At 47.3% G+C, this 26,785-nt stretch overlaps 11 protein-coding genes and 2 non-coding genes across 13 annotated transcripts; 6 read left to right on the top strand and 7 right to left on the bottom strand.

Moving 5' to 3' along the window:
* Positions 1 to 75: 75 nt before the first annotated feature.
* EYB26_004421 lies at positions 76 to 160 on the bottom strand. Its single transcript has one exon. It is a non-coding gene; the product is annotated as a tRNA-Tyr (tRNA).
* Positions 161 to 399: 239 nt separating this feature from the next.
* Positions 400 to 487, bottom strand: EYB26_004420. The gene has a single exon. It is a non-coding gene; the product is annotated as a tRNA-Tyr (tRNA).
* A 337-nt stretch (positions 488 to 824) lies between these two features.
* EYB26_004419 (uncharacterized protein) lies at positions 825 to 1,472 on the top strand (the record flags this gene model as incomplete). The annotated part of the gene is made up of 2 exons (XM_054263712.1): positions 825 to 840; positions 910 to 1,472. The coding sequence occupies 2 exons, from the start codon at positions 825 to 827 to the stop codon at positions 1,470 to 1,472; spliced, it is 579 nt and encodes a 192-aa protein (XP_054119687.1).
* Positions 1,473 to 1,565: 93 nt separating this feature from the next.
* EYB26_004418 (uncharacterized protein) lies at positions 1,566 to 2,525 on the bottom strand (the record flags this gene model as incomplete). Its single annotated transcript, XM_054263711.1, has 2 exons — positions 1,566 to 2,099; positions 2,154 to 2,525. 2 exons carry the CDS (start codon positions 2,523 to 2,525, stop codon positions 1,566 to 1,568), a joined length of 906 nt encoding a protein of 301 aa, XP_054119686.1.
* A 742-nt stretch (positions 2,526 to 3,267) lies between these two features.
* EYB26_004417 (uncharacterized protein) lies at positions 3,268 to 4,149 on the top strand (the record flags this gene model as incomplete). The annotated part of the gene is made up of 4 exons (XM_054263710.1): positions 3,268 to 3,327; positions 3,387 to 3,479; positions 3,582 to 3,822; positions 3,896 to 4,149. The coding sequence occupies 4 exons, from the start codon at positions 3,268 to 3,270 to the stop codon at positions 4,147 to 4,149; spliced, it is 648 nt and encodes a 215-aa protein (XP_054119685.1).
* A 2,446-nt stretch (positions 4,150 to 6,595) lies between these two features.
* On the bottom strand, positions 6,596 to 7,514 carry EYB26_004416 (uncharacterized protein; the record flags this gene model as incomplete). The annotated part of the gene is made up of 3 exons (XM_054263709.1): positions 6,596 to 6,638; positions 6,736 to 7,442; positions 7,506 to 7,514. 3 exons carry the CDS (start codon positions 7,512 to 7,514, stop codon positions 6,596 to 6,598), a joined length of 759 nt encoding a protein of 252 aa, XP_054119684.1.
* Positions 7,515 to 9,122: 1,608 nt separating this feature from the next.
* On the top strand, positions 9,123 to 10,878 carry EYB26_004415 (uncharacterized protein; the record flags this gene model as incomplete). Its single annotated transcript, XM_054263708.1, has 5 exons — positions 9,123 to 9,481; positions 9,583 to 9,617; positions 9,765 to 9,937; positions 10,000 to 10,669; positions 10,727 to 10,878. The coding sequence occupies 5 exons, from the start codon at positions 9,123 to 9,125 to the stop codon at positions 10,876 to 10,878; spliced, it is 1,389 nt and encodes a 462-aa protein (XP_054119683.1).
* Positions 10,879 to 10,934: 56 nt separating this feature from the next.
* EYB26_004414 (uncharacterized protein) lies at positions 10,935 to 11,856 on the bottom strand (the record flags this gene model as incomplete). The annotated part of the gene is made up of 2 exons (XM_054263707.1): positions 10,935 to 11,270; positions 11,341 to 11,856. The coding sequence occupies 2 exons, from the start codon at positions 11,854 to 11,856 to the stop codon at positions 10,935 to 10,937; spliced, it is 852 nt and encodes a 283-aa protein (XP_054119682.1).
* Positions 11,857 to 12,866: 1,010 nt separating this feature from the next.
* Positions 12,867 to 14,958, top strand: EYB26_004413 (uncharacterized protein; the record flags this gene model as incomplete). The annotated part of the gene is made up of 4 exons (XM_054263706.1): positions 12,867 to 12,922; positions 12,982 to 13,048; positions 13,104 to 14,696; positions 14,749 to 14,958. 4 exons carry the CDS (start codon positions 12,867 to 12,869, stop codon positions 14,956 to 14,958), a joined length of 1,926 nt encoding a protein of 641 aa, XP_054119681.1.
* Positions 14,959 to 15,448: 490 nt separating this feature from the next.
* EYB26_004412 (uncharacterized protein) lies at positions 15,449 to 17,132 on the top strand (the record flags this gene model as incomplete). The annotated part of the gene is made up of 8 exons (XM_054263705.1): positions 15,449 to 15,487; positions 15,553 to 15,627; positions 15,704 to 15,751; positions 16,008 to 16,036; positions 16,103 to 16,140; positions 16,206 to 16,269; positions 16,324 to 16,378; positions 16,431 to 17,132. 8 exons carry the CDS (start codon positions 15,449 to 15,451, stop codon positions 17,130 to 17,132), a joined length of 1,050 nt encoding a protein of 349 aa, XP_054119680.1.
* Positions 17,133 to 17,409: 277 nt separating this feature from the next.
* Positions 17,410 to 18,812, bottom strand: EYB26_004411 (uncharacterized protein; the record flags this gene model as incomplete). The annotated part of the gene is made up of 6 exons (XM_054263704.1): positions 17,410 to 17,546; positions 17,632 to 18,266; positions 18,334 to 18,429; positions 18,486 to 18,525; positions 18,623 to 18,736; positions 18,803 to 18,812. The coding sequence occupies 6 exons, from the start codon at positions 18,810 to 18,812 to the stop codon at positions 17,410 to 17,412; spliced, it is 1,032 nt and encodes a 343-aa protein (XP_054119679.1).
* A 739-nt stretch (positions 18,813 to 19,551) lies between these two features.
* Positions 19,552 to 20,923, bottom strand: EYB26_004410 (uncharacterized protein; the record flags this gene model as incomplete). Its single annotated transcript, XM_054263703.1, has 3 exons — positions 19,552 to 19,896; positions 19,949 to 20,737; positions 20,810 to 20,923. The coding sequence occupies 3 exons, from the start codon at positions 20,921 to 20,923 to the stop codon at positions 19,552 to 19,554; spliced, it is 1,248 nt and encodes a 415-aa protein (XP_054119678.1).
* Positions 20,924 to 24,247: 3,324 nt separating this feature from the next.
* EYB26_004409 (uncharacterized protein) lies at positions 24,248 to 26,424 on the top strand (the record flags this gene model as incomplete). Its single annotated transcript, XM_054263702.1, has 7 exons — positions 24,248 to 24,385; positions 24,437 to 24,805; positions 24,858 to 24,936; positions 24,997 to 25,316; positions 25,375 to 25,689; positions 25,753 to 25,976; positions 26,031 to 26,424. 7 exons carry the CDS (start codon positions 24,248 to 24,250, stop codon positions 26,422 to 26,424), a joined length of 1,839 nt encoding a protein of 612 aa, XP_054119677.1.
* Between the last annotated feature and the right edge of the window lie 361 nt (positions 26,425 to 26,785).

Raw genomic sequence — 26,785 nt, 5'->3', positions numbered from 1 at the left:
TAGTTACCGACTTGCAATAAAATCAAAAAGCAAAAGGCTACGAAGCTCTGTACGGGGAAAAAAAAAGTTAATCGTTCCCTCGAGCCGGAGTCGATCCGGCGACTTTCCGATCGCGATAGATATTACAGTCGGACGCCATAACCAACTAGACCATCAAGGGTGATTGATTGGCTGAAAATCTGAGGTTGAGCATACTTAAACCTAGATGTCCGGAAATAGAAGTTAATAAGAGTAGAGAGAAAAATATAGTTAACTCTTTAGTATTAAATTTCAACTGTAGCTATCGTGCGATTTTTTGCACTTCTTGGGCAGCGTGTAAACATGCAACGACTACCGAGTACTAGCTAGTTGACTAGTTAACCAAATGTTCCATCGGAGTGTCGCAAGGCAAAAAAAAGTTGATCCCCCGAGCCGGAGTCGATCCGGCGACTTTCCGATCGCGAAATAAATTACAGTCGGACGCCATAACCAACTAGACCATCAGGGGCTATGTCGGGTTTGGTTCATTGATGGTTCATAATGGTTCCTGAGTACCTTCAACAGACCTTGAATCCATCCACTTGCAACTTCCTTTGGGTCGTGTATATGACCTGGGCTAGGTGTGAAAGCTGCTGAGAGAGTCAAGCATGGAAATTGTGAAATTGAGACTTCCCTCGTAGCTATCTGTAAAACTTGGTCACGGTACCGGTACGATACGGTTAAATTTAAATGTACTTGTAAATAGTTTAGCGCCCGATCTACGATCATATCCAAGGTCGATAAAACAAAACACTAATTAGTACCCAGCACACATCCTCGACACAACTCGATCGACAATAGCCAGCATGTACGACTCAAACCGTGAGCATATACTCCTTTTAAATTATTATTATTATTATTATTATCAGCTTCTAACAAGTGACGGTTCAGGCCCCCACCCACTCCTAGCCCAAGTATCCCTCACAGTCTCGCCGTTCATCTCCCTCCCCTCCGCTGTAACTCTACCGTATACCTACAAATCCATCGCCTCCACACTTCCGCCCTCCATCACGACCGCCGCTGCTGGACCTGATAATAATAATAATGTCACTGACGCCACTGGCAAAACGCGTTACGTCGTCTCCTCCACGGGCGGCCATGTAGCGCACCCCGACGAAATCCTAGCATCATGCCAGGCGCTCGAGACACATCTAAAAAAGACCATGGCTGATGCAGAGCGGACAATAAAGGAATGGGAAGAAAATATAAGACAACTCGAATTGGCAGAGAAGCGGAGATTGGCGCCTGGCTGGCTGGATCGAGATGAGAAGTTGCTGCAGCCTGAAGCTGTGCACGCTTCGTCGGCGGCCAATGATGCGCAGCATGCTAGGGGGGATGCGAGTATTTTGGATTCTAGTACGAGGGAACAGGAAGCGCAGTCGGTGCCTGCTATTGCGCCGAGGGATGAGGGGGAGGAGTTGGATAGGGCTTTTGGGGGTTTGGATGTGAAGTGATCGTTAGCGCAAAGCTATGCTCTTGTCTACAAGAATTATCGGAGACTGGAATTTGTATGATGCATATCGGTTGAGCACAACAGATATTACCGATCAAATCCTCCCTTCCTTCCGCAACCCCTCATACAAAGCCCAAGCAGCAAGCGTCTTCCCATCCCTCAACCCTTCCTTCCACAAATCCTCCAACCTTACAATCTTTAACGTGATCTTCTCTTGCTCATTCCTGTTGCCTGTCAACCGACCCTGCATCGCCTCAATCTCCTTGCGCGGCATCCTCCTTTGACACAAGAAGACAGGAATGAACTCATCGCTTCCGCCTGGAGATGGATAAACCGCTTTTTGCAGTATTTCCTTATCCTCGTCCCCCTCCTCCGCAGAAGGGCTGTGACGCAAAGACGCAGAAGCAAGAGCCGTCATATCGACGAGCTCATCCTGCGGAATCGACAGGCCGGTCTCTTCGTGGATCTCGTTTGCTGCTCCTCCAGCAAATGTGCCGCTGTTATCGAGCATGCCCGCCGGAATCTCGGCGAATTTGAGTGTGCCGGCAGGAATGCGTGGTTGGACTGTCATGATGACATATTTGTCCTTTTCGGATGTTGATGGTACATCGTCCGATTGCAGGATCAGCTACCTTTATTAGTCTAAATAGAGCCAGTAGAGTAGAATGGAAAGGAGACCTACAAGCATAGCAACACTCCCGCCTCGAAGCAATATACTCCCCGGTAATCTCTCGCCCGAATCATTAGAAACATCAGCCTTCATTTTGATGAATCCCAACCGCCCACGGCCGAAATAATCAACGGCCTGAATATCGATTTTGCGTAGTTTGTAGGGCGCCTTGTGAAACTCATGGGTCGGTGAGGTTTGTTCAGCAAGGGATTTGCGTAAGGTTGAGAGCCAGGTTTTGAACGCTGGGAAGGAGAGGAGTTGGTCTCTTGATATGCTGTTGTTATCTGATGATGTGGGTGGGCAGGTGACTGTTATATCGGCGTTGGGTTGTGCGGATTTTGTGTTTAAGGGGTCGTCGAAGGGGATTGTGAATGTTGACGCCATTTTTATTTCTGTTGTTAATAATATATGTCTTCGCGCTGGGGAGTGTAGTGACGTTGGTGTTGGTGGAGGATGTATTGGTCTCGAGAGTAGGTATGGTCTCGCTCTGAGTAGTGATCTCATGAGGATTCTCTTCTATTTAAGTTGTGGTGATGCCCTTCTTCAATTTATGTATGATTCGTGGTGATGTATGATGTGAGGTTGCTAGGTTGAATCTGCCTTGTGGAGAACGGAGCTATCCCGTCGCGGCTTCAGGCATCAATCAGTCAACAACACGCGACGAAGTAAGCTACTAGATTGATTGAGACTATACAATAAGGCTAACTCGCTTGATGGTACTTATCACAGCTGCATAAGATCATAGTAGAAATAAGCTTTTTTGATGGGTACAGCCCAGGTACAGCCTACTACGTAGCCAGGTAATGAGAAGCGAGGGCACTTGTCTCTATTCAGGTGTTTTTAATATTTCAAACCAAGCCTATCTTTCAACGCTTTCATGATGTTCTATACAAAGGAGACTGTCTTGGATCATTATGTTATACCTTACAATCTCGTTTCAGTCTTAATCGTATCTCGTACCTGGTACCTATAGAAGAGAGGAAGAGAACGCGCCTCTTATCGATAAGAATACCCACGGAGTAACCCCACATTCAAGACATGACATCAAGTTCCTGAACTTCAACTTTTCATGCCCTGTCAGGCTACCTGATAAATCACATCCCCTCTTCCTACCCACATTCCCAAAATGGCTCAATCAAACGCCCGTTCAGCACGAGCTTCCAAAATCCTAGAAACAGGTCCATTAGTCAGTCCCCCACTCGACGCGCTGTCAATTCTGATTTCCGGTCCTCACCATGAAAACAGGACCCTGCCGAAGCCAGATGGATACGACTGGGAAAAATCACCTACACAGATCCTCTAGGCGTGAAACGAGTATGGGAAACCGCTGAGCGGCAGGTTAGTAACCCATAATCTCTCCCTCCCTCTCATCAAAGCTATGCCAATCCTAGCCTCTCGTCTGAGAAAAAAAAAAAAAAAAAAACTAAAACCAATAAAAAGACACGCCCCAAAAACAGCACCATCGACGGAGTTGGCATAATCGCCATCCTGGATACACCCCACGGCCCCGAAATCCTCCTTCAAAAACAATACAGACCTCCCATCGACAAGGTCTCCATCGAAGTACCTGCGGGCTTGGTCGATGAGGGCGAAACACCCGAACAATGCGCCGTGAGGGAACTCAAGGAGGAGACGGGTTATGTAGGTGTTGTCGAGAAGACGAGTACGGTCATGTTTCACGGTATGTCCCCTCTCCCATCCTCCCTCGCGGCTTACGCGTATCTAATTGGGGGCTGTGTGTGTCCTACATGTAGACCCAGGCCTCACAAACGCAAACTCAAGCCTCGTCCACATACGGATCGACATGAGTCTTCCAGCCAACCAGAATCCTGTCCCGGAACTGGAAGAGAATGAATTCATAGAATGTTTTACGGTTCCGCTTGCCACATTATACGAGGAGACGAAGAGACTTGAAGAAGAAGGGTATGGGATTGATGCGCGTGTGGGCACGTTGGCGGAGGCTATTGAGCTGGGGAAGAAGTACAGGTTTTTATCTCCATGGGATTGATAAAGTGGAAGTGTAGATAGGACGATGGAACGGAGAGGACATTATTGCATACGTGGTTGATAGAGAGAGAGAGAGCATTGACCACAGTCATCGTAAATGGCATGGTACATAAACAGTGCCAAGTCAACCATGTGCACGACGCACGGGTATACATGCATGTCACGTTGAACAAATCCAAGGAAACCAACATACGTACTACAACAAAACAAAAATGTCGGAGTTCGTTCCCTCGTGATATAGTAACGGTGAGCTTTCGGGTACATGCTACATTTCCGTGGCATCCAGACCCGACATATCCAAATAGATCAACGGGGTTATACGGAGTATATATATATAAACCAGTTAGGTTGCCGCCTACATACAGTTGGGGGTGCAGTAGTGTTGACACCCCCCTCTTACCGCCCCCATTTATTGCCGGCAAGATTAGCGCGTTGAAATCGCGTCCCATCCCAAGCGATAGAAATTATTATGAGAGTCCTATATCTTTATATTTTTCACCAATATCATGGCTCCTCGACGTCGTACAGCGCGCAGAGAACTGGACCCTTGTATGAGAGCTCGGATATGTGAGCTTCATACAAGCGCGCGCTGGGGCTATAAACGAATTCATAAAGTGCACCCAGAGATCCCTATATCAACTATTCGCAATACAATCAAGAAGGAGCAAGAACGGGTTAATCAACGCTCATTACCTCGCTCCGGGCAGCCTAGCAAACTATCATCCGAGCAAAAAGAGAATCTTATTCAACTTACAAAAGAGAATCCTCATATTAAATATTATGAGCTTCAAGAATCTGTGGATATGCGATGTTCAAAGACTACTATCCGCCGAGTATTCCACAATCTCCATATGAGGAAATGGCTACAACGAGACCGCCCTGAAATCCTTCCTTAGAATGCAGAAAAAAGGCTTCAATGGGCACAGAGGTATGCTCATTTTACACCTACAGATTGGCAACGTGTAATATGGAGTGACGAATCTACAGTTGAACGAGGCAAAGGAGGTCAATTGATTTGGACTTGGAATGATCCTAGTGCAACTAGTTGAGCATGACGTACGTGAGATTCGTACTGGGAAAAGCATTAAAAAGATGTTTTGGGCCGCATTTCGATATAATATGCGTACAAGCTTAGTTCCATTAACCTCGGATGGATCATCTCGTGGAGGAGGTATCACTGCGACAGTTATACGCCAAACTTATATGAACCAGCTTCCAGAGTTACTTGAAAATGGAGATATCTTTATGCAAGATAATGCGCCTGTTCATACCGCTCATATTATTCGTGACTTGCTTCGAGAAATGCAAGTTGAAGTGATGATTTGGCCACCATATTCGCCGGATTTAAATCCTATCGAGAATCTTTGGGCAATTATGAAAACAATCATCCGTCAAGATCATCCTGAGCTAGAAAATGCACCGGATAATGATACTACATTATACGCCTTAATACAAGCAGGCATAGAGGCATGGGAATCGATTCAGGAGCGCGTACTTCGAAATTTGAGCGACTCTATGCCTCATAGAGTACAGGCCGTACTGAACGCAGATGGCTGGTATACAAAGTATTAGGGTTTTTTGGAGGTTCGGTAAATTCTAGTCTAGCCTAATTAGGTAGGCGGTAATACAAGGATTTGGGTAAAAATTCAAGGGGGGTGCCAACACTACTGGAAAGGCACTGTATATTACTCTGTACATGTGTATGTTGTACCCCCTGAAAACATCAAAATTATCCCCTAAAATGAATTCAAGTATAGTGCTACAAAAAAAATTAGAAAGCCTCAAACCCGAAATCTCGATTCTCCCGATTCCATACATGCATGGTACATGACTACTAGTTAGTATCAATACCCTCGGCCTTGATCCCGATCCTCGAATACCCGCTCAAGTTCCCCGGTTAAATTCCAACCTCGTTCGGCCAAAACAGGACAACGCTACGGACGACTCTGAACCGGTCCTAGTCCTACATGCAGTGGACTAGCCCCGCAGTAACTAAGTCAATGTTTGGCTTAGATTCGCCATCAAATTGTCGTTGTGCATTTCTAGCGCGCAAGCCAGTGGTGTTGTGCTTTGTGGGGACGGGCTTCGATGAAGACGTGTGCCTTGTCCAGGTCTTTGACGATGAGACAGGTTACTGTTACTACTAGTAGTACTGCGTGACGGTGAGGTATTTCGACGGCGCAATGAATGTCCTGCAAGGGTATTCTATTCCTGAGACTATCGTAACAGAAAGCACGTCTATGGTTCTGCAGAAAGAAAAGTAGCAAAACAAGGGCATCCCAGAGCCCAAAGAAGTAATAAAACCCAGTCCCGTGCGCCAGATCAGACCTCTGCGCTTTGTTTCGCAGATGAGAAAAAAAAGTACAGTACATGATCATGCAACCCAATGAAACCCTCGTAATGCTCATTAGAAAATAAAAAAAGGGAGCTCAACTCCGTCGAACTAGTCAAAGTTCGAAAGAAAAAGGGTGGAGAGCCGAAGTGAAGACGCTAGTAGAAGGATATCAGAAAGAAGCAAAAATCATCAGCTCCAGCTAATGATCATTAAAGGCTGGCAAGGCTGGTGTCGGAAGGCTCCTCAACGTACTTGAGGCATGACTCGAATTCGGACCAGTCCTTCATGACAACCTTGGCTCCGAGTTCAATCAACTTGGCGGCCATCTCACCGCGCTGGTCGTCACCGTGATAGCTGCCGACGTATCCAATGACGGCGATTCCGGCACGGATAGCACTGAGAGCACCGGAGCGGCTGTCTTCGATGGCGACACATTCCTCGGGCTTCTTGCCCAAGACCTTCATGGCATGAAGGTAGATGGCTGGGTCGGGTTTGGAGGTAGGCTTGGGAAGAGAGGTGGCAGCACTGAAGATGTGGTCGGCCTTGAAGTATTTGTCTTGGTGGACCTTCTTGATGGAAGCGCGGACACGACGGAGAGCAGAAGACGAGACGACGGCCATGTCATATTTACCGGACTCGTGAAGCTTTTCCAATTCCTCCATGACGCCGATACAGGGGACAGCCTTGGCCTCGAGCTTGGCAATGACTTGGTTCTCTTCCTCCTTGACGTAATACTCAATCTCGTCCTTGTCCATCTCGAAGCCGTACTTGGCCTGAAGAGAGACCATCATACCGCGGAAATTCTGGCCAACAAAGTCCTTGATGAGCTCTTCGCCCGTGTAGCGGTCGGTGATGTCACGCTTAGCCAAGATTTCGTTGGCGACGTCAGCGCAGGCCTCGAAGGCGAGCTCCTCGGACATCACGAGGGTGTTGTCGCAGTCGAACAGAAGCTGAGTAATCTGTGGAGTCTTAGTGGGGGGGGGGGTCTGATGGGCCATGTTGGTGAATCTGGGGAAGCATACCTTAGTCATTGTGCTAGTATTTGCTATGACCGAGAAAGGAATGGGGTAGAGTTTGATAGGGAGGGAGATGTGGATGATTGATAGTGGGCGAGGTGGATAGAGCGTGCAAGGATTGAATGTGTAATGTTGATGGATGAGGTAGAGAGAGAAAGGAACGATAGGACAGGGGAAAATGAGTGTTTAAGTATGCTGGTATATCGTTTGTCTCCTCCCAAAGAGGGAGGACAGACAGGGCCGTGGGACCACAGGCAATGACCTCAATGAGGAAGGCGCGCAGACAATGACGCTGGTCCCGGAGGAAATGAGAGATTGCATCAGTGGTCAGAGATGAGCCAATCAGACTGCGGTCTGGTGGGGGGCAGCCTGGCTAATCAGAGGGCCGGGCGGTGACGTCGCCCAGTCGGAGCAATGGGCAGTTTAGCGGCTGCGCGGCGATTGGCTGAGAACCTAGGCGGTCGACTAGGGCACCACTGGTCGGGGGCATTCGGGGAGCGTCGCAGTCAAACGGGGACTAGCGCGGTTTCATTGGCTGGGCAGTGGATACTGTGCAGTGTCAGAGTGGGCAACGCGCGCTCTGTCAGACGCCGCTTTATCGCCCACCGTCACTGCCACAAATAGTTATACATAGTGCTCTGTAGAGTCTGTACGGAGCACGTACTCTGTACACTACTCTGTACTGTAGTAGTAATCTGATGATACTGCAGCACCGCCAAGCTCCACTAAGCAGCACCCAGTAGCGCACCACCAGCACATGTAAACGCTGCCAAACCAATCATCACCGCGACGGTGCAACCTCTTCGGCAGAAAGGACTGTCTCGACTCGCCCACTGGACAAGGGAGCATTAATTCACTCATGTGCTTACTACTACATACGCACAACAGCGCTAGCCATTCAACTCAAAACGAAGCTGAATTCAAATCATGACTTCGCCACGGGCTGAACCTCAGAGCACTTGGATGTTTTCAATACGACGTCAAATTGGCCCAGTGCCCAGCCCCACTGCTCCCTCCACTCCAGGTTTGTCCGTATCATCGTGGGTTCTCCGGTCAGCCGTTTTGGGTATTCAATTTAGAGTCATGATTGTCTCAAAGAAGAAACCATCCCAATCAAAAAGTCTGTTACACTCGATTGGTTACATACCATGCGGCCCCTTGGTGTTGCCCCACGGGCGAGATTAGGTAATAGGCGCTGCTTCTGTAACTTAACTAACTTAAGTTATGGAGTCGCTTCCTTCGACCGACACCGACCTGAGTAACAGAGAGCCCCGACACGGAGACATGAGCAGTGGCGCATAGTTAACTCAGCAAGCCTCCGCTTAGTTAATGGAGGTGATGATGCGTGGAGTCGTGAACAAGGCGACAGGGCACGGAAATCCACCATACTGATTTCGGCCTAGCCCGCCATCCCTTTCTTTAGCTCAGTCTCTCACTCGTACCCAAACAGACTAGTGCCAATATCTAATTTTCCGTGCTCCGATGCTGGTTTTGGTTGGACACAATATCCAGGAACAATCTCTTCACACTCATTCGCCAATGACCTGACGAGATAAAGATAAAAAAACCCTCATTATCTTACTCTCCCAGTTAGTCCAAAAGTCAGTCATACAATCCGGCGCAATGAGCTCCGAAGCAAGGACGACTGGCAATGCGTACCCGGTCTCACTATCAGAAATCGAGTTCCCATCTGCAGCCGTCTCGGTATCACAGCTCCTAACATCGTTACGGCGTTCCGCGCTGTCAGTTACAAACCGTCTACGCTCCATTGAAGCAGACGCCCGCTTTGTGTCACAGGTGGCCGATCATTATGGCGGTTTACCCCTCATTGCCAACGAACGCTGTGGCAGTTGGTATATCAACCCGACGCAAAAGGCCGGTAGCGTCTATTTCAAGAGTACGGATGGACACACTGGGGTCTGGGAGTTTAGTTTCCGTAGGCTCAATTTGCAGGTTCTCCAGATTGCTCGGCAGCGTGGCGGGTAAGCACTCGATTCTTCACACGCCTCTTTGTTCATATGGCAACCAGTACCGTCGCTACGAGTCATTTTTTGACCAAAAATTAATATGGGTTGTTATACAGGTGTATTATCGTGGATTCCACCCGCAGGGGCAAGTGTACGTTTGATCCACCCACTCCATTTTTTGATTCCGAAAAAAAAAATACGGGGGTTTCATAACCCGCATTTGTCTCCATACATGGGTTACATGCGAATCTGGACAAATATCCATTAGGAGTTCTTTGAACTAACACGTGTGCAATAGTGATGCCCGATGCTCTCTCCAAAACTGTTCCGATATGGACTGCTGTTTTGAATCGTGCCCTGTTTCCATCAGAACCTGCATATCATCCAGTCCAGTTCCCGCCTAACTTTTTACCTCCCTCGGAAGAAGCTCAAATCGAGAAACGAATTGACGGGTTCGTCAAGACCTTCAAGGTATGTAGCTAGTATTAATCTCCGATGAACCATGCCACGAATAATATAATTGTGTTTCATAGGAGTTGAAGCTTGATTTGGACCAATTGAGGAAAGACCTAGGCTATCCAATCAGAATTGCCTGGGCCAATCAGACTTATTTCTATCCTACTACGCTTCAGAAAGGGGTTGGCTACAATCTTTTTGTGCTTTGCTCGGCCTCTAGAAGAGTGCACGGTGCTGAGGCATCTGAAGGTGGGTATATCCAGGGTGCAGGCGACGATGCCGAGAAATGGTCTCACGGCTTGACTCCCCCTGTCTTCTGGGGAAATAGAGACCTTCTTAGTAGTACAGACGAGAGCGATTTACCAGATCTCATCCAAGAGTTGATCTCGAAAACTGATTCTCACAACAATGGTGATACTAAAGTTGGCGTCCATGTCCGCCCATCATCGAATCTATTCATCTGCCAATCTCGACCAAACGACCTCAGCATACAGGGTGATTACGACCTCGTTATTGCCTGTAACGATAACCCTGACCTATCCACCGCGAAGAAGCTGAATCTGGGCTGCGGTTCGCACAAACTCGGCAGTCGAGATTTGCGCTCTGCCCTGGACAAAGTGAAAGCGTTTGCAGAGAAGCATCTGACAGCTAATCCGGCGCAATCGATACTGGTCGCTTGCGAGACGGGAAAAGACCTCTCCGTTGGAACACTTTTGACTATTATTTGCCTGTTTTATGACGATCATGGTAACGAGTTTCGCCAACTTTTGCTACCTTGCACAGAGGCTGAACGTTATATTTTAGGTAACTTCGTCGGGCCGCAGACAGACCTTTATATCGACAAACAATATATCCGCCAACGATTGACATGGATCGTAACGTCGAAGCCGGATGCTAACCCGTCGCGGGCGACACTTCAATCGGTCAATGCATTCCTTCTGCAGCGGCCAGATTGATTCTTGGCCTGGTTTGGATGTAAACGCTAAATACAGTAATCCCGTCTATGAATTATCTAATACTCGTCCACCGCTTCGACTATAGCCCCAGCGGCGCCCTGATCCAACCCATTCAGAACGTCCATATCCTGCTGAGTAATCTCAAAGTCAAATACGTCGGCGTTGGCAGCAATTCGTTCTGGATTCGAGCTCTTGGGTAGCGGGACCCAGTTCTTTTGTAGACTATACCGAACCAATACCTGCGCAGTCGACTTTCCGTACTTTTGAGCCAACGCCACAAGCGTAGGATCATTGGACTTGTTGCCGCGGACAAGGGGACAATAGGCCTCGATGACAATGCCATACTGTTGGCAGTATCGGACTGTCTGTCGCTGTTGACACCATGGATGGAGCTAGATCCTAGTCAGCAACTTCCCATTATAACTATAGTACTTCATAATCGAATGGTTCCCAAGGGCGTACCTCAATCTGATTAACCTGCGGGAAAACCTTCGCATAACCCTTCATCTCCTCGATATGACCAACCCCAAAATTACTCACACCAATGCTCTTCGTCCTCCCTTCCTCCAACACTCTTTCCAGTGCCTGCCACAACTCCTTTCTACCAGCCGGTCCGGACTTGGGGCTATGAATTAAAAATAAATCCACAAACCCATCCTTGTCCCCGCCTGAAATCTTATCAATACTCTCAATGATCTTTTCGTAGGTTGCCTGCGGCGATCCACCGGGACTCATGATCTTGGTGGTTATAAAGACTTCATCTCTTTTCAAGCCAGATTTCCGAAACGCCTCGCCGACTTCCTTCTCGTTGCCATAAAACTGGGCGGAGTCAATGTGTCGATATCCCGCCTTGAGGGCTGTGAGGGCTCCCTGGACGCACTCTTCGCCGTGGTTGCGGTACACGCCGAATCCGAGGCGGGGGATTTGGACGGTTGATTGGGGGAGGGGAAGGGTGCTTGTTATATTTAGGGCTGGCATTGTTGCGTTCGTAGTTTTGTATTGTCAATTGGGAACGTATGGAGTAAGGTGAGGTAGGGGTTGTGAAGGAGAATTATTTAATTTTGAGACGTGACGTTCAAATGTGTCTGTTTGGTAAGATGGTGGTGGATAAGAAAAACCCCCACATTGCCCAGCTTACGGAATCGGAGAGAAAATGATATCATTATTTACCGATCTTTTTTTTTTTTTTTTTTACACAAGCTACAGTAGTACTGATAACTATGTAGTGATTTTTTCGGATGAGGATTGATAGCTTTCCATTGTGATATAAGCGAATACATATAACTAGTTAGTCACTTCCCATCGTAATTCTCTAGGTCGTTGAGAGTGACGATCTGTAGATGCCTGCAGGGCTCGAAGGGTGAGGAGTCGATGCGATCGTCGATCCTTTCTGCTGCACATAATCCAAAGATGGTAGACTAGTTAGTTATCGGCAAAAAGATCAGTGAATGAACCTCGATCATTAATCATCCAGAATTAAGATCAAAACTATCAGTCAGACAGAAGTAAGCCCAAAATGTGGTTCGGGAGGGCAGCCGGTTGCTGTGGCCAGGCCGTTCTTTTTCTATTTGTTGACAACACAAACCCTAGGCCCAAAAGGGTGAGTGCCCCTGCCTGTGCGGAGAAGAAACAACAAACTTCTGTCAATCCCCTGTCGAAGATCCTCTTTTGTGTAAGCCGACTCTATTAATATACTCTCGTTCCTTTTCGAGGGAAAGCTACTGTTCTGCGAGCAACGATTACAATCTATTCTACCACCAGTGTATCCCGTGTTTCGACCCGGATCGGCGTCAGATCGCATAAACACCAGAGAGGGGAATTAATTCCACGTCTTGTTCCAGCCCGTCCGGTTATTTCAACCTGCCCCTCCTTGCAGTGCTAAAGCTCTCATCGCATATTTCTCGCCTTTCAAACGAACTTCTCCTTTATCCTTTAATACGGTTTTCAACTACTGTTACGGTCCGAACCCCACGGCGCCCTATGCAACCATGTTGATGGTCGAGAAGCAGTGGATTCTTGTACAGCAGAAGACATTCACCAAATGGTATGTTCAGCAAAAAGAAAAAATTGTGCACATTATAATCGTCTAATATTTATTTTTAGGCTCAATAATAAGTTGAAGGCCAGGAATCTGGCCATCAACGACCTGAGACAGGATTTATCCGATGGAGTAAGTAACTGTCTATATGGCTGCATTCAACAAGCACTAATCTTTTTCGTTATAGGTCAATCTTATCCATCTACTGGAAATCCTCGGAGACGAATCCCTTGGTCGATATGCCTCCAAACCAAAGCTCCGTGTACAGAAATTCGAAAATGTCAACAAAGGACTCGACTTTATCAAACTACGCGGAATACAAATGACCAACATCGGTGCTGAGGATATCGTCGACGGAAACCAAAAGATCATTCTCGGCTTAATATGGACTCTTATTTCAAAATTCACCATCAGCGATATTAGTTCAGAGGGCATGTCCGCCAAGGAAGGATTGTTGTTATGGTGTCAACGCAAAACGGCTTGTTACCCCGAAGTCGAGGTTCGAGATTTTTCGGCGAGTTGGAATGATGGACTGGCTTTTTGTGCGTTGCTGGATATTCACCGACCTGATTTGATTGATTTTGATTCCTTGGATAAAAATGATCACCGAGGCAATATGCAACTGGCCTTTGATATTGCTGCCAATGAGATTGGTATCCCGGATTTGCTCGATGTTGAGGATGTGTGCGATGTGGATAAACCGGATGAGCGGTCCTTGATGACGTACATTGCATATTGGTTCCATGCCTTTTCGCAGTTGGAAAAGGTCGAAAATGCCGGGCGACGAGTTGAGAAGTTTGTGAGCAATATGCAAGGTGCCTGGGAAATGCAGTCTTCGTATGAGAAACGGATGAAGGAACTCTTAGCTCAGATTGCGAACCAAAGATCTGAATGGCAGGGAGCGTCTTTTGAGGGTACATATACTGATGCAAAGGTGCAGCTTGCTGAGTTTTCGCATTATAAGAGAAATCAGAAACGGAAATGGGTAGCAGAAAAGTCCGATCTTGCTGCGTTATTGGGAAATATCAAGACCAAGCTCAGCACGTACCGTCTACGGCCCTATGAACCTCCCGCGGACTTGGCTCTCGACAAATGTGATCGAGACTGGGAGGAGTTAATGAAAGAGGAGCACGAACGCAGTCAACTCATCAATGAGGCCATCAGGGATATCAAGAACAAGTTGCGCCGCTCTTTTGCCGACAAGGCCAATGATTTTGCGCTTACTCTGAAGACATTGACTCTTGCGATCTCGGGTCTCGAAGGCGATGTTGAAGACCAATTGACTCATGTCAAGCGTTTGAATGATAATCTACCGCCTCTTGACGCATTCTTGGAGACTATTGCAGATCTAGAAGAACAGTGTGCCGAAGCGAACATTGATGAGAACGATTACACGACGTATACGCTGGACGAGTTGTCTTACGAGCTGGGACTGGTCAAGTCAAGCGTGGCCAAAAAGCTTGCATTCTTAGAGAATCAAATGGTGGCACGGAACATGACCAATCTCACCCCAATACAATTGGAAGAATTTGAGTCTGTGTTTCGACATTTCGATCGCGATGGATCTAACACTCTACAAGAAATCGAGTTTTCGGCAGCTTTGGCTAGTTTGGGTCTTGTCTATGATGAAGAGGAGATGCATGAAGTGTTTTTAGAAACTTGTGGCCGCAACTCTACAGTCAGCTTCGAGCAGTTTATTCGGTTCATGGTTAGTGTGACGGAAGATCAGAACACTGCAGAACAGGTGTTCCAGAGTTTTCGTGAAGTGGCCGATGGAAAGGTAACAATCCAGCCAAATATGATATATTGTTCCCAAACTAACAGGTGTCCAGCCATACGTTACAGAACTCGATCTCCGACACTCTCTTATCCCCGACGAACTTATCGATAATCTTCTCGAGTCTATGCCCAAGCACGAAGGTCCCGATCTTCTAGAAGACAGGGACTTACCGAAATACGATTATATCACATTTATGGAAAAGATGATGGACAACCAAGGAACGTCAGAAGATAACAAACGTGCGATCAATGGTGGTCATTGATTAATGAAAAGGAAGTTGGCAACCATTTTATAGTAATCAGCATTTCTGGTGTTCGTCTATCATACATACAGGGGGTGTTTGTTGTTTATTCCAATTCATTGCTTATATTATTCATTCAGGCAATATATTGTGTATTGTTATGCATGCTGGCCAGGCATTTTGTTCTTGTTCTTGGTCAAGTATGCTTGTCTTGTCTCGAGAAAGCTGCATTTGTGTTTCACAAATACTGAAAATAATTGCCCAGACACTCCAATAACAAAATTCTTCATCAATAACATTATTCATTGAAACCAGTCGATAAATCATCTCATTGTCGAGGGTCTCGATACCAAATGCATCACGTGATACGTCTTGCGGCTGAGGCTCATCCGTCCTGGCTTGAGTTTAATCCAACTTTAATCCATTCATCAACTTAACCATCCATCTATCTACAACAACCTCGAACAACAACATCCTCATTCCAAAACCATAGATTTCCCTGAACGAAAATATGGATCGCAGTCTGGAGGAAATTATTTCGGAGCGTCCTGTGCGATATCCCTTTATTTGTATCGAAACGAAATTATGGACTAGACTAATGTTGTCATTCTTCAGGCGAAGCAGCAGCAGAATCGTCGGGGACGAGGCGGTCGAAATAATAGCAATGCGCCACGCGATGGTGTGAAAAAGGTATGGACTCTTGGCTCATTTCAGAGTTCTAGAAGCGCAAACAGTTTATTAACGAATCGGTGAAATTGGTCAATAGGTCTCCTTCCTCCTCTCTCCTCCTCACCTCCAACGACATTCAATTTCCGTTCCACAATAAGAGAAGACATCCTATCCTCGTCGAAGATTGTTATCTGATGGGTCTGACTACTTAATTGTCAGTCGGTCAGTTCGGTCTTTCAATGACCGATTATGCAAGTCAGCAAACTGACCGGGGCAATTTCACCGATGCAATCACTCACGATCAGAATCTTGGACGATCCTTGGAGCAGAAATAGAATAACTCGTATAGCAAGATTGGACCGTTTTCAGCTGACCTTTGTGCCTCCTTTTGAAATTTACAGTCATATCGTGACCGTGTTGATCTGGATCGGTGAGTTTACACTTCTTCAGGTTGTATGTTGTGGGGACCAGGAACTGATATATGGTGTCGTCACAGTGATTGGGTTCATGATCGATTCGAAGATACTGGAGACTGTGCGTCGATGTTTTTTTCACTTTCTTCTACGGATAATTCGTTCCATGGCTTACGTCTATTTCAGCCCGTTCCTCACGTCGTGACAACCGGTCTAGACGCGAGAGAGAATCGCCGGATAGCGATCAACCGTGAGTTTGTTCACGTCTTGAGTTCAAATTGCGTATACTAAAATAAGTGTACAGAGCTCGATTGCGCATCGAAAACCTTCACTGGGACTTGACGGAGGAGGATTTGGAGGTTAGACTGTTTGATTTCGCTGTCAGTGGCTATAGTGCTGATACTGGTGTAGGGCTTGTTCGGCAATATTGGACCGGTTCAGAGAGTTCGCATCAACTTCGACCGTGCCGGTCGCTCTGAAGGAACTGCTACTGTCACATACCAGTACCTCGAAGATGCCAAACAGGCAATTCGTGAATTCGACGGTGCCAACGCCAAAGGCCAGCCAATCCGATTGACTCTTTTGCCTGCTGGAGGCCGTGGAGGACCAAGAGCGGAAAAGTCAAAGAGTCTCTTTGACCGAATTGAGCGTCCCCTTGCAGACCGGACCGAGCGTAGCCTCAGTCCCGACGGAGAAGGTGCTACGGGTGGAGGACGACGTCGTCGAGGCGGAAGAGGAGGACGAGCAGGTCGCAGCGACACATCGAAACCAGCTCCGGATAACATTGATCGCTACGTTCCTGGCCAAGAACAATCCCAACGCTCACCGACTCGTCGAGGCCAGGGGGGCCGTCGTCCTGGAGAACGCCGAGATGATAGACGCGGCGGCAACAGGGATGGTCGTAGAGGTGCGAATGGTGGCACTGGTCCTCGCCCTAAGAAGACGCAGGAAGAGCTCGATGCGGAGATGGATGATTACTGGGGTAATACCGCTGCGGCCGCTGAGGGTGGCGCCGAGGAAAAGGTTGCTGCTGCACCTGCGACTGTGGCTACAGGTGATTCGGCTGGGGCTGCGCCGGCAGTGAATGACGATGACATTGATATGATCGAGTAGAGTGAAACTCTCTCACAATCTGCTTCTTTTCATAGCCCAATTTTTCCCATGGGTTTCTGTTGTACTATCCTGTCCGGACATAGATTGATTTGGAATACAAAACCATCATCCTCACCAAACCTACACACGTTGACATTATTATTTCTTTCTTCATTTTAGAAGTTTTCTCGAGAATTCTTGATTCGATAGGTCTATTCTTCCTGACCTAGCAATGCTTGCTTCGTGCAATGTAGCCAACCAATTGAGACTTATTGGAAGCAAAGAAAAAAGAATACAACTATCGCCATAATCCATATGGCTCACGACATGCTTTCCATAACTTGATAGTTCCATCCTCGCTGCCTGTACCGTACAACTTTCCATCTGGAGAGTAACTAACCGACCAGATGGGGCCGTGGTGACCTTTTTGCACTTCTACTCACAGTTAGTCATATCCCTTCCTTAACAAAAAAAAACCGACAATAAAAGCAGAAAAAAAGGTAAGGGGGACAGGACGTACCAAGTTCCTCATCAGTATGCAAATCATACACCCTAGCCCAAGTATCCTCTCCCGCACCACCCGTCACGAACCTGCCCGTCTCATTATTAACCGCTACGCTGGCAACCTCATACCTAAAATCGACTTTTTTCAATAATCTGCCTGGCATCGCACCATCAAACAAATAAACACTCTTCCCGGCCGCAACGCTCAGAATCCCGGATTCATTGGGCCGTGTAGCGAGTACGTTGAGTTCGCAACTGCCGATTGTACCCTCGACGCTATACTCGACGACGGGGTGGCGAGACCTCAGATCCCACCAGCGGATTTTGCGGTCTTCGGCGGCCGTCGTGAGGATGTTGTAGTCTATGTTCCAGACGATGGATTTGATGGTGCCGCCGTGCACGCCGGGCCCGATTTCGTAGCTTGTTACTGCTCCGGTTGAGTTTGAGTCGTTATTGTTTATGGTTGGTGAGCTGCCGTCATGGCTGGCGGAGTCACCACTGCGCGTAAGATCGAATATGCGGAGTTTCTTCTCCATGCCTCCCGTTGCGAGAACTTGGGGGTTTGTCTGGATTGGGAAGGCGACTGCGCGCACTATGTGGTTGTGCTGTAATGTGTGTAGGCATTCGCCTGTATGTGTGTTCCAGACCTTCCTGGCAGGCAGACAGGTCAGTTTAACGTAACTTTCATGCTTTTTTGAGGGGCGATACATGTACATACGCGGAGAAATCTGCTGCTGCTGTAGCGGCTATGTTTGCATCTGCAGACAATCTTGCCTGCCAGACGGCGCCTTTGTGGCCGAGGAAAGTCCCAATCCTGCTGAGGATTAGCAAAAAAGATACTCTTTCATCGCAAAAGGCAAGGTCGGTTACCAATCACCGGTAACACCATCGCGAAGCATCGGATTGTTATCTAGCAACCAAAACAATGAGCCCATGAATCTCTCTCTCTCTCTCAACACGCACACACACACATCTCTCTCTCTCTCTCTCGGGGGTTCAGAGCAAACCTTTGCATGCAGAGATCAAATAGTATTGATCCTCTTCCACTATCGATGAGAAACTGATATGTGGGACTGGACGAGAATGTCCATGACAAGTCAGGGGGACGACTTTGGGTACGTCTGCTGAAAATGTTAGTTTATGCCGTTTTATATATATATATATATATATGATCAAGAAGGTCTAACCTGTCGTCATATTGAATAATCAAACGTGGCGTCAGAGAAATGGATATTGATTCTGCAGAATGTTGCGATATATGATTGGCACTGGAACAAGAACCCCAAGAACCCCACACTTGATGATTCGAGCTGAACAAGAATGACCTCGATACGAGACGAGGAAGAGACGAGTGTCAAAAAAAGCTATTCTTTCAATAAAGGCCGTATCGTAAGAAAAGAGAATTCGTCACGTCGTTAGAAGAAAGATTGTCCTTTTCTTGTGTATAAAAGAGAATGAGTGACGTTTGAAAGTTGTCTTGAACGTTGATAGATCCCGCGGGCTTCGTTGTTTGCTCTCCTTTTCGTAAGACTGATCTCAAAGCGATCGTATATCATATAAATAGGCACAGACACCTCCCGTTTCTTTTACTCTACCGATCAAGACTGTCGTTGTAAAATATATGCAGAGAATAAAGAAAGATGAGTACTCCGTAGTTGGGAGCTGTTTGAGGTTTGAGATGGGTCAGATCTTTCTTTTCTTAATTTCGCGTGAACCAACGGCTGCGCTTGTGATTGGCTCAGCCCCGGAATTGCTCCGGCCAAGAAGGGTATAGCGTGATACTCAGCTTTCAAGCCCCTTCGAGGTCTTTCGAGTATCTGAAGAGAGATTAAAGGAAGAGAGTACAAATGATCTATTAATACTACATGCTCACTGAGAGTCTTGCATGTTTGCTGTTCTACAACATTGTATATCATAGTCTATGTGGTATGTACAATCATGTTCGGCGATAAACCCCCATCCCCCATGACGCTCGCAATATAAACAACCCCCAAGCCATACCTATACTATCCCAGACAACATTCAGTTTGCTGCCCTTGACTTCGCGCCAGCCTACAGGCACTTCAGCAACAGGAATCTTCGCAAACTCGGCCAACATCAGCATCTCAACGTCGAAGATCCAGCCTTCGGAGTGCATATAAGGAATGATGTAGGGGAGTGAGGGCCGCGAGAACAGTTTGAAGCCGCATTGGGTATCTTTTACTTGTGCGGTGGCGGGAGGAGTCAGGAGCCAGAGGATGAGGTGGAAGGAATGCATCAGGAAGTTGCGGAGTTTGGAGCGCTGACAGTTGTTAGCTTAGCTTGAATAGACGAAAGGAAATTAATGTGCATACCTTTACGACAGCTTCGCTGCCCACCATGTGTGCTCGCGAACCAACGGCCACCGCTCGCCCTTCAGAGTCTTCTACTTTCCGAGCAGCACTCACCAGCTTCCCGAGATCGGAGAACTTGCTGGCACCATCGGCATCTGCAAAAACAACATATTTTCCCCTAACGTGTCGCATTCCATGTGTGACGGCACCACCTTTGCCTCGGTTTCGGGTCAATGTGACAATTCGAATACTTCCAGGAGGTATATGTACTCCCTCAGGTTTTTCTGACGACCAAGGTCCCGTATGAGCTCGAGGGTGTAGAGATAGCTGGTGGTCCCGGGAAAATTCAAATGCAACCTCTTCAGTTCTATCTGTAGAACCGTCCGAAACAAGTAGAATCTCCCAGCCCTTTGAGGCATCGTCATCCGAGACATGGCCATTTCCTGTCCTACGTTGTCGAACACTGCCGTTCTTGCTCTTTTTCCCTTTTTCTTGTTCGTTGCTGACTTGATCGGCTAAGGTGCCGTACGCATGTTCCAGGTAGTCCACCGTCTCCTCCAGCATGCCAATCAACCGGTCCTCTTCGTTGTACGCGGGAACCACGACCGACATGAACAGTTCCGGCTTCTCAATGTCCAACACTGCGCGCTTGCTTGGTGTATTCTGGCGCTCGCGTTCCCAGCTGTCCTGCCAGCATGGTAATTGCTGGGGGCGAGTCGGGGTGCCATCTTCGGATAAGGTGCGATACGTCTTTTCTTCGGGGAACGGTGTTCGAGGTCGGAAAGCAACTGCAAAGAGGATGATATAAACCTAGAGAATAATGAGTATGCTCACTCGTGGTTGTTGGGTCGCAGTTCCGTGAAGGAAATGTAGAGAACTTACAAGCGCAATGACTCCGAGGACACAAGCAGCCAGAGACACAAGAAACACAGAAGGTGGAACAGTGCTCAGAACCTGAATACATTCCATGCAAACCTGGCTTATATACTCCGACATGATTGCTGATTTTCTTCTATAGTGAAAAACAGTGCCCGATAGCGGACACGACGAGGGGAAGCTCCAGTCCCTCAGGAAGTATATGGAGACGGAGATAGCGATTGATTGTACTCCATGCAAGAAATTGGAGTTGACCAGCAATCAATTGAGCAGTCCGTGCTGATGTAGGAAAGAAAGGAAAAGCTCAGCCGCCCAAAAGTGTTCGGAAGCGAGCATATCCCAGAAATATAGTACATGTATATGTGTTAAGAAGGCCAATGGTCGCATCGAGGACAGCTGCTGTTGCTCTCTTGCTGCCACTTGGCCGGATGTCCGAATACGCGCTGCCGATTGGTCACATGCCACACACGAGGCGTAACGACCGTACCTAACGTCCTAACTCCCGCTCCCCACTGCAACGCGGGCACTTAGCCTCCTACGGACTGCTTCTTTCCATCCACATCCAGGTGCGACGCAGAACGTGTTAGGTCCTTTTGGAGGACTGATAATATGGCCTTGACTCTCTGACATACGACTAGACCAGGAAGAGAACGTGATTTTCATACTCACGTCACGACGAAGCAGCATGGCCCTGCATGCTTGGATCGAGATGCTTCTAGCTGGGCATCGTCTCTCTGCATCCACGGATCCCCTGGATACCCTACTCAACTTCCTCCTAGGAGGTTGAAGTTAATCAGTCATGAGAGGCTTCTCACGTCATAGACGATACGGACCTCTCATTGTGCGTCCGCTTTGCTAATAATCTTGAACTCAGACTACTCCAATTCAGACTCTAAAAGAAAAAATAGCTGATACCAAAATGCTACAATTCCGAGAACTGTCTAGTGGACTGACGCGTCCTTCTAACCGTCTCCTTGAGGTTGACCAAAAGAAGGCGTATGCATCGTCGGTGAGCTTGGAAGTCGAAGGGAAGTGAAGTGTACCAAAGCCAAAACAAAGCGCGTTGCACGCGAACAGCATAGTTTTTAGAAAATCTGCAAGAAAATACCCTTCATTTGATCAGTTCTTCGTCGTCGCATTCCAGAGAGGGAGAGCATAACCATCTATTGCTTAGATGATGACCTTCTGACTCGAATTTATCAGTATCTTCCCCTGGTCGATCAACTGCTATGCTCTCAGCTGCAAAAGGTTCTTGTCCTGCTACAAGGTGCTTATCAAAGACAGCTCAATGCTTCCTCCGCAACCCACGGATTGCCACCTCCCACTTTCATACGTAAACAGCCAAGATAAGCTACGAGTCCAACTCCTTGTTCGACTTAAGAATCTCCGGCGGGCATATTGCGCTGAATGTTGGTTGCTCAAACTACGATGACAGTTTACGTCAGACGCATTCAACGCACCAGTCCTCGAGAGGCGTTGCATGTGCTACGATGGCGGGATAGCAATACGTCCATGTCTTCACTTGACCCTTTGAGATCGAAACCATCTGAGACTTCTTCTCCGGCCCCCAGTCACGTCTCGTGGTGGGGTTAGATATGGCTTGTTCGGCTTTCAACGTGACGGGTGGTGACTTAGTACCCATTCCTGTCCGTTCTACGCAAGCAAAGATCGATTAGTACGAATCGACGTGCAAGTTTGCATCTCCATCATGGGCTTTTTGAGGCTACATGTTTGGTACAACTTGCGAGTATCCTCTGGTGATTCTTTCGTCGAAGTTGCACCTGTGTTCGCATGTCCTCACCTCGATCTGATACCTCTGATTCACATGGCTGGAAATTATACTAGATGTTTCAAATGCAATACTGATGCTTGGCGACAACCAGAAGGGCAGGAAGACCCTAGTTTAGTGACTTTCTCTATGTTCCGGTCTCTTGGGTGGTCCCATCGAGCAGAGAATCGGCTTTATTGGCGTTATTTCTGGTCTGATTCAAGTTATATGCAGGGAAACAGGAGCCACACGCAGTAGGATCCTGCCAGTTCAAAATTGCACTAGATATTGCCTTCTAAGTTCATTCTAGATCTCCACCACAAGATTTGAGAAACGGATCGAAAATCTGGCATGGTCAGCATGAGGATTACCCAGCATTAGTCATGGGTAATTGTGGACCTGTCTTCCTATCTGCAAACTTGTGTGATTTGTAGTCTACGTTACAAACCAGTCTGTCGTGCCCGGTGTTTGTGATCGTTTGTTATTGTACCTCGCTCTATGGAGGTTGGCTTATGGATACGGGGTGGGTGAAGTCTTCGCTAGATAAAGAGTAGATGGGCTTGCATATCATCCTACATTTGTTCTAGTTACCTGTTGAGGTTAGGGTTATCACCAAAACAATTTATTACTGCCCATGGAGTCCATTTGGGACAGGGTTGATTTCGACAAATTACCAGAAAGAGCAAAAGCCACCTTGTCTAAGTACCGTCTAAGTACCGTCTGAGTATCATCACGCTGTGCGGCGTTACCCCCATGATAAGCCCGAGGGTGCTACAGTGGGGGAGCTTAATTAAAAGTTAGGGCATCCACCACCGCGGGGGCACCGCTTCTCTTCCTTAAGCGTGACGGAAAACTTCCTTTGGAGAGCCCCTCGTTCTGACACATACTGCTAGTACATTGGATTGTGGCTGTAAGATATGCAATTGGATTCATGGCATTCGTCAATGGGTTGGCCAGTGCAAAGTCACCGGTTTTCTCTTTCTCTGGGGTACTCCACTGTGACTTGGTGAGTCTCTCCGAAGTCCGGTCAGAGGTACATATACGTACATCTTGCTCAATACTTTCCACAGAGACCAGCCGTGTACTCGATTCGTACCTGATATCGCACTTGTCTGCCTCACCTTTGACTTTGCCATAGCCACCCACCTACGGTCAGTCTCAAGCTAAGAGTTCGATCGAATGCAACGCGAACCTGGCCGGACCTCGCATGCCAACAATGCATGTCGCAGATAGGATACTCCCTTATCCTGCTCTTGGCTGTGGGAGCGAAGTACTTAACTCGCCTGATAGACCAGTGGACTGGGCTTCGGATGTGAGCTCTCGAAGGCAAAAGGGGATATCCTTGGCCAACCCCCCATAAAATATACCCCATACGAAGGTTGTAAGGATACTACTACCTGCTACTATTTTTTCGACAACAAAGCTGGCGGTGATTGGTCCGCCACCGATATGCGTGATAGTTGCTGCGGCTCTTTCGAGCTCCGACAAACACGGTGTGTGCTGTAGTTTCATTACGAGCATTCGCACAGTCTATATATTACTAGGTTTTCTCACAAGTCTGCTTCTCTTTCTGAAAATGGATTTTTACTATATACGCGCTGCTTCTGTGCATGGATTTCCTGCTCCAGCACTGGAAATTCCATCATCGATCATTTTGATTGGCAGCCGACATCGAAATGGCGCTCCAGCCTGATCGAGTACACGAGGCTGAGGAGAATTCGAGTCATTATTTTGGGCTTCTGGGCCTCATTAATCAAGAACTACAAGAGTTACCAGACATCATTGATTTTACACCGGAACTGCTACTTCAGACAGTGCGTAATGGCTACTAGTCAACTTGATGTTATTGTTCTAACCAGACCTAGCCTCATGACAACAACCCCAACGATTTCGTGAACAATCCTGGCTTACCCCCGCCGGGGGAACCTGTGAATTTTCTGACGCAGCTCGTTAGTGATGCAGAGTTTATTGATCCGAGATTCCTCAATGAACAACCCTCTAATCGGTTGCCTTCACCTGAATCTGACCCGGGAGACCCTCCGAGAGTCATTACAGTCGCAGACGCCATCGCTTTCGTGGAAAGAGGAACAACTGTTGAATCCACATATTGGCAACAACGTTTCGAGATTGGAGTACCTGAAGCAATTTTGGAAGCAACCCACGAAGCGACACGACAGAACAAGCAGAAAAAACTGGTGCGAAACTGTCTGAAGTGCAGGTTCGAAAAGAAAAAGGTTATTTGCCCCTATAACCTTGAGTTGATCAGAATTCTAAGTGAGTGCGCAGTGCGAACATCCTACGAAGTACGATGCACGATGCCTACCAGCAAATCTCGCCGCCTACGACATGCTGTTCATACCTCCAGGTTCGCAGTTCTTCCGTTCCCTGGGTTTATGTACTTGTTTTGTACTGATCCTTCTGATAGATCTCTTGATGAAGATGACCCATGCTCTGTATGCGAATGTTATTGCACGGTTGAATACTCAAAGATACTTGCGGTCTGATGACAAGCCAATGTCCTTGCATATTGTCCTGGAAGATTCCTCATCGTCAACAGGCCTGCAAAATGAGCACGACGTGGTGTTCTACATTGACTGGCTACGACGTATGCTACAGATGGATACGCACTCGCATTCTACTGTTATAGAGCCTGCCATAGATGTGGCACGATTCGATGATTTCATTTCAATGAAGATGTGGCCTGGCCACGAGCAACAACCAGAATCAAAGTTCACACAGGCTCAAGTAAGTAATCATCTTGCTTCTCCCAGACTTTGAATACGATTTGCTAAACCATGCACAGGAGGATATACTCCAAACGGCGCGACTGTTTTGCGGCTACGTTACACTCTTAGCCAATCTCGATCGCATCGAGATATATACCGAATATACAGAACAATACACCGCGAAATCAGTCTGTATTGTGCTCGTCTACTTTTTCATTTATCGATTGTGTCAGCTTTACCAGGAACTAGGCCACAACTTGCAAGCTCTGGTTGATGAAACAGCAAGCAATCATTACATCGTGGCCCGCGCTCTCGAACTTATATATGGGTGTCGTGATATTACAACCCCCATTGAGTGGAGCACTGCAAACCGTCCATTTTTGCGACCACTGGTAAAATTGACATTTATCCATGCACTCATGATATACCAAATTACTAATACGATTACCACGCAGGATGATATGCGACTACTGCTAAATGAGAGACTACGTTCAATACGGTCAGACGTTTCGTACATAGAACGCTGTTTCAATTCTCCATATCGCGGAAACCGAAGATCGTTGGAACACCCTACAATGAAAGCTGCCGATAAATTGCAGCTACCAAATAACCTCCAAATTTATTTTGAGGGGAAATCGTCTCGACTATCGACTAATATGATGCGCACAAGGAATGGCGGGTGAGGTGACCTTATACCTAGAACCCTTTCAAGCCCGTGCTCACAAGGTTATAGGTATAGTATGAGATCCGTAACCGACCTTCTTTCTTCACGAGATAGTTACCATCTCCCTCCATCGGATCAAACATTCATGGATCCCGACCAACCGATCCCGCCTTTTGCGAATACCGGCTTACCTTTAGACAATGGCGAATATTTAACTGGCCTTTCCTCAACTCAGATTCTGGAAGTATTGGGGTCTCATGCCCTTGATACTAGAATACAGTCTCCATCAGCTCAAGCCAACGCTGCAACACGCCCTCCGGCATCTATTGGCCCTGATCTTGAGAATGAATTATCATCATCTGGAGGTCATACATGGGGTCTGGCTATGGGAAATACAAGCAGATGGTTCGAAGGTGGTACTTCCAATAGTTTCTGTGATCCCCGTCCCACAAAGACCTTGTAGATTTCTTACTTCAAAACTTTATTTTCTGTTCGATCCCACTTTTCCTAATTTTGTACCATGAAACCAAATTGTCAGCAGGGGATCTCATTACATAAAGCCATTGTTTTGCGTAGACAGCTTCTTCTGATGTATGGCACTGGGGGTACCCGGGAGTTAGCAGTATAGACACTAGATCGGTACCGGTACCTAGTCATACCGGTAACTCATAGAACAGTTACAAGTCGAGTTGCTCCGGTTTCCTGACTAGGGAATGCAAATACAATCAAGTATCACCACGGCACACTGCAGTACAATCCTATCGCCGTATCAATCTTGACCACCTGATAGGTGACCGTAACCCTTGTCGAGTACTTCATACGTC

Source organism: Talaromyces marneffei, chromosome 3, assembly GCF_009556855.1.
Source record: "Talaromyces marneffei chromosome 3, complete sequence".
NCBI classification, from domain to species: Eukaryota; Fungi; Ascomycota; class Eurotiomycetes; order Eurotiales; family Trichocomaceae; genus Talaromyces; species Talaromyces marneffei.
Note: the sequence above shows the minus strand (reverse complement) of the source record. Positions and strands in the feature narration are given on the sequence as shown.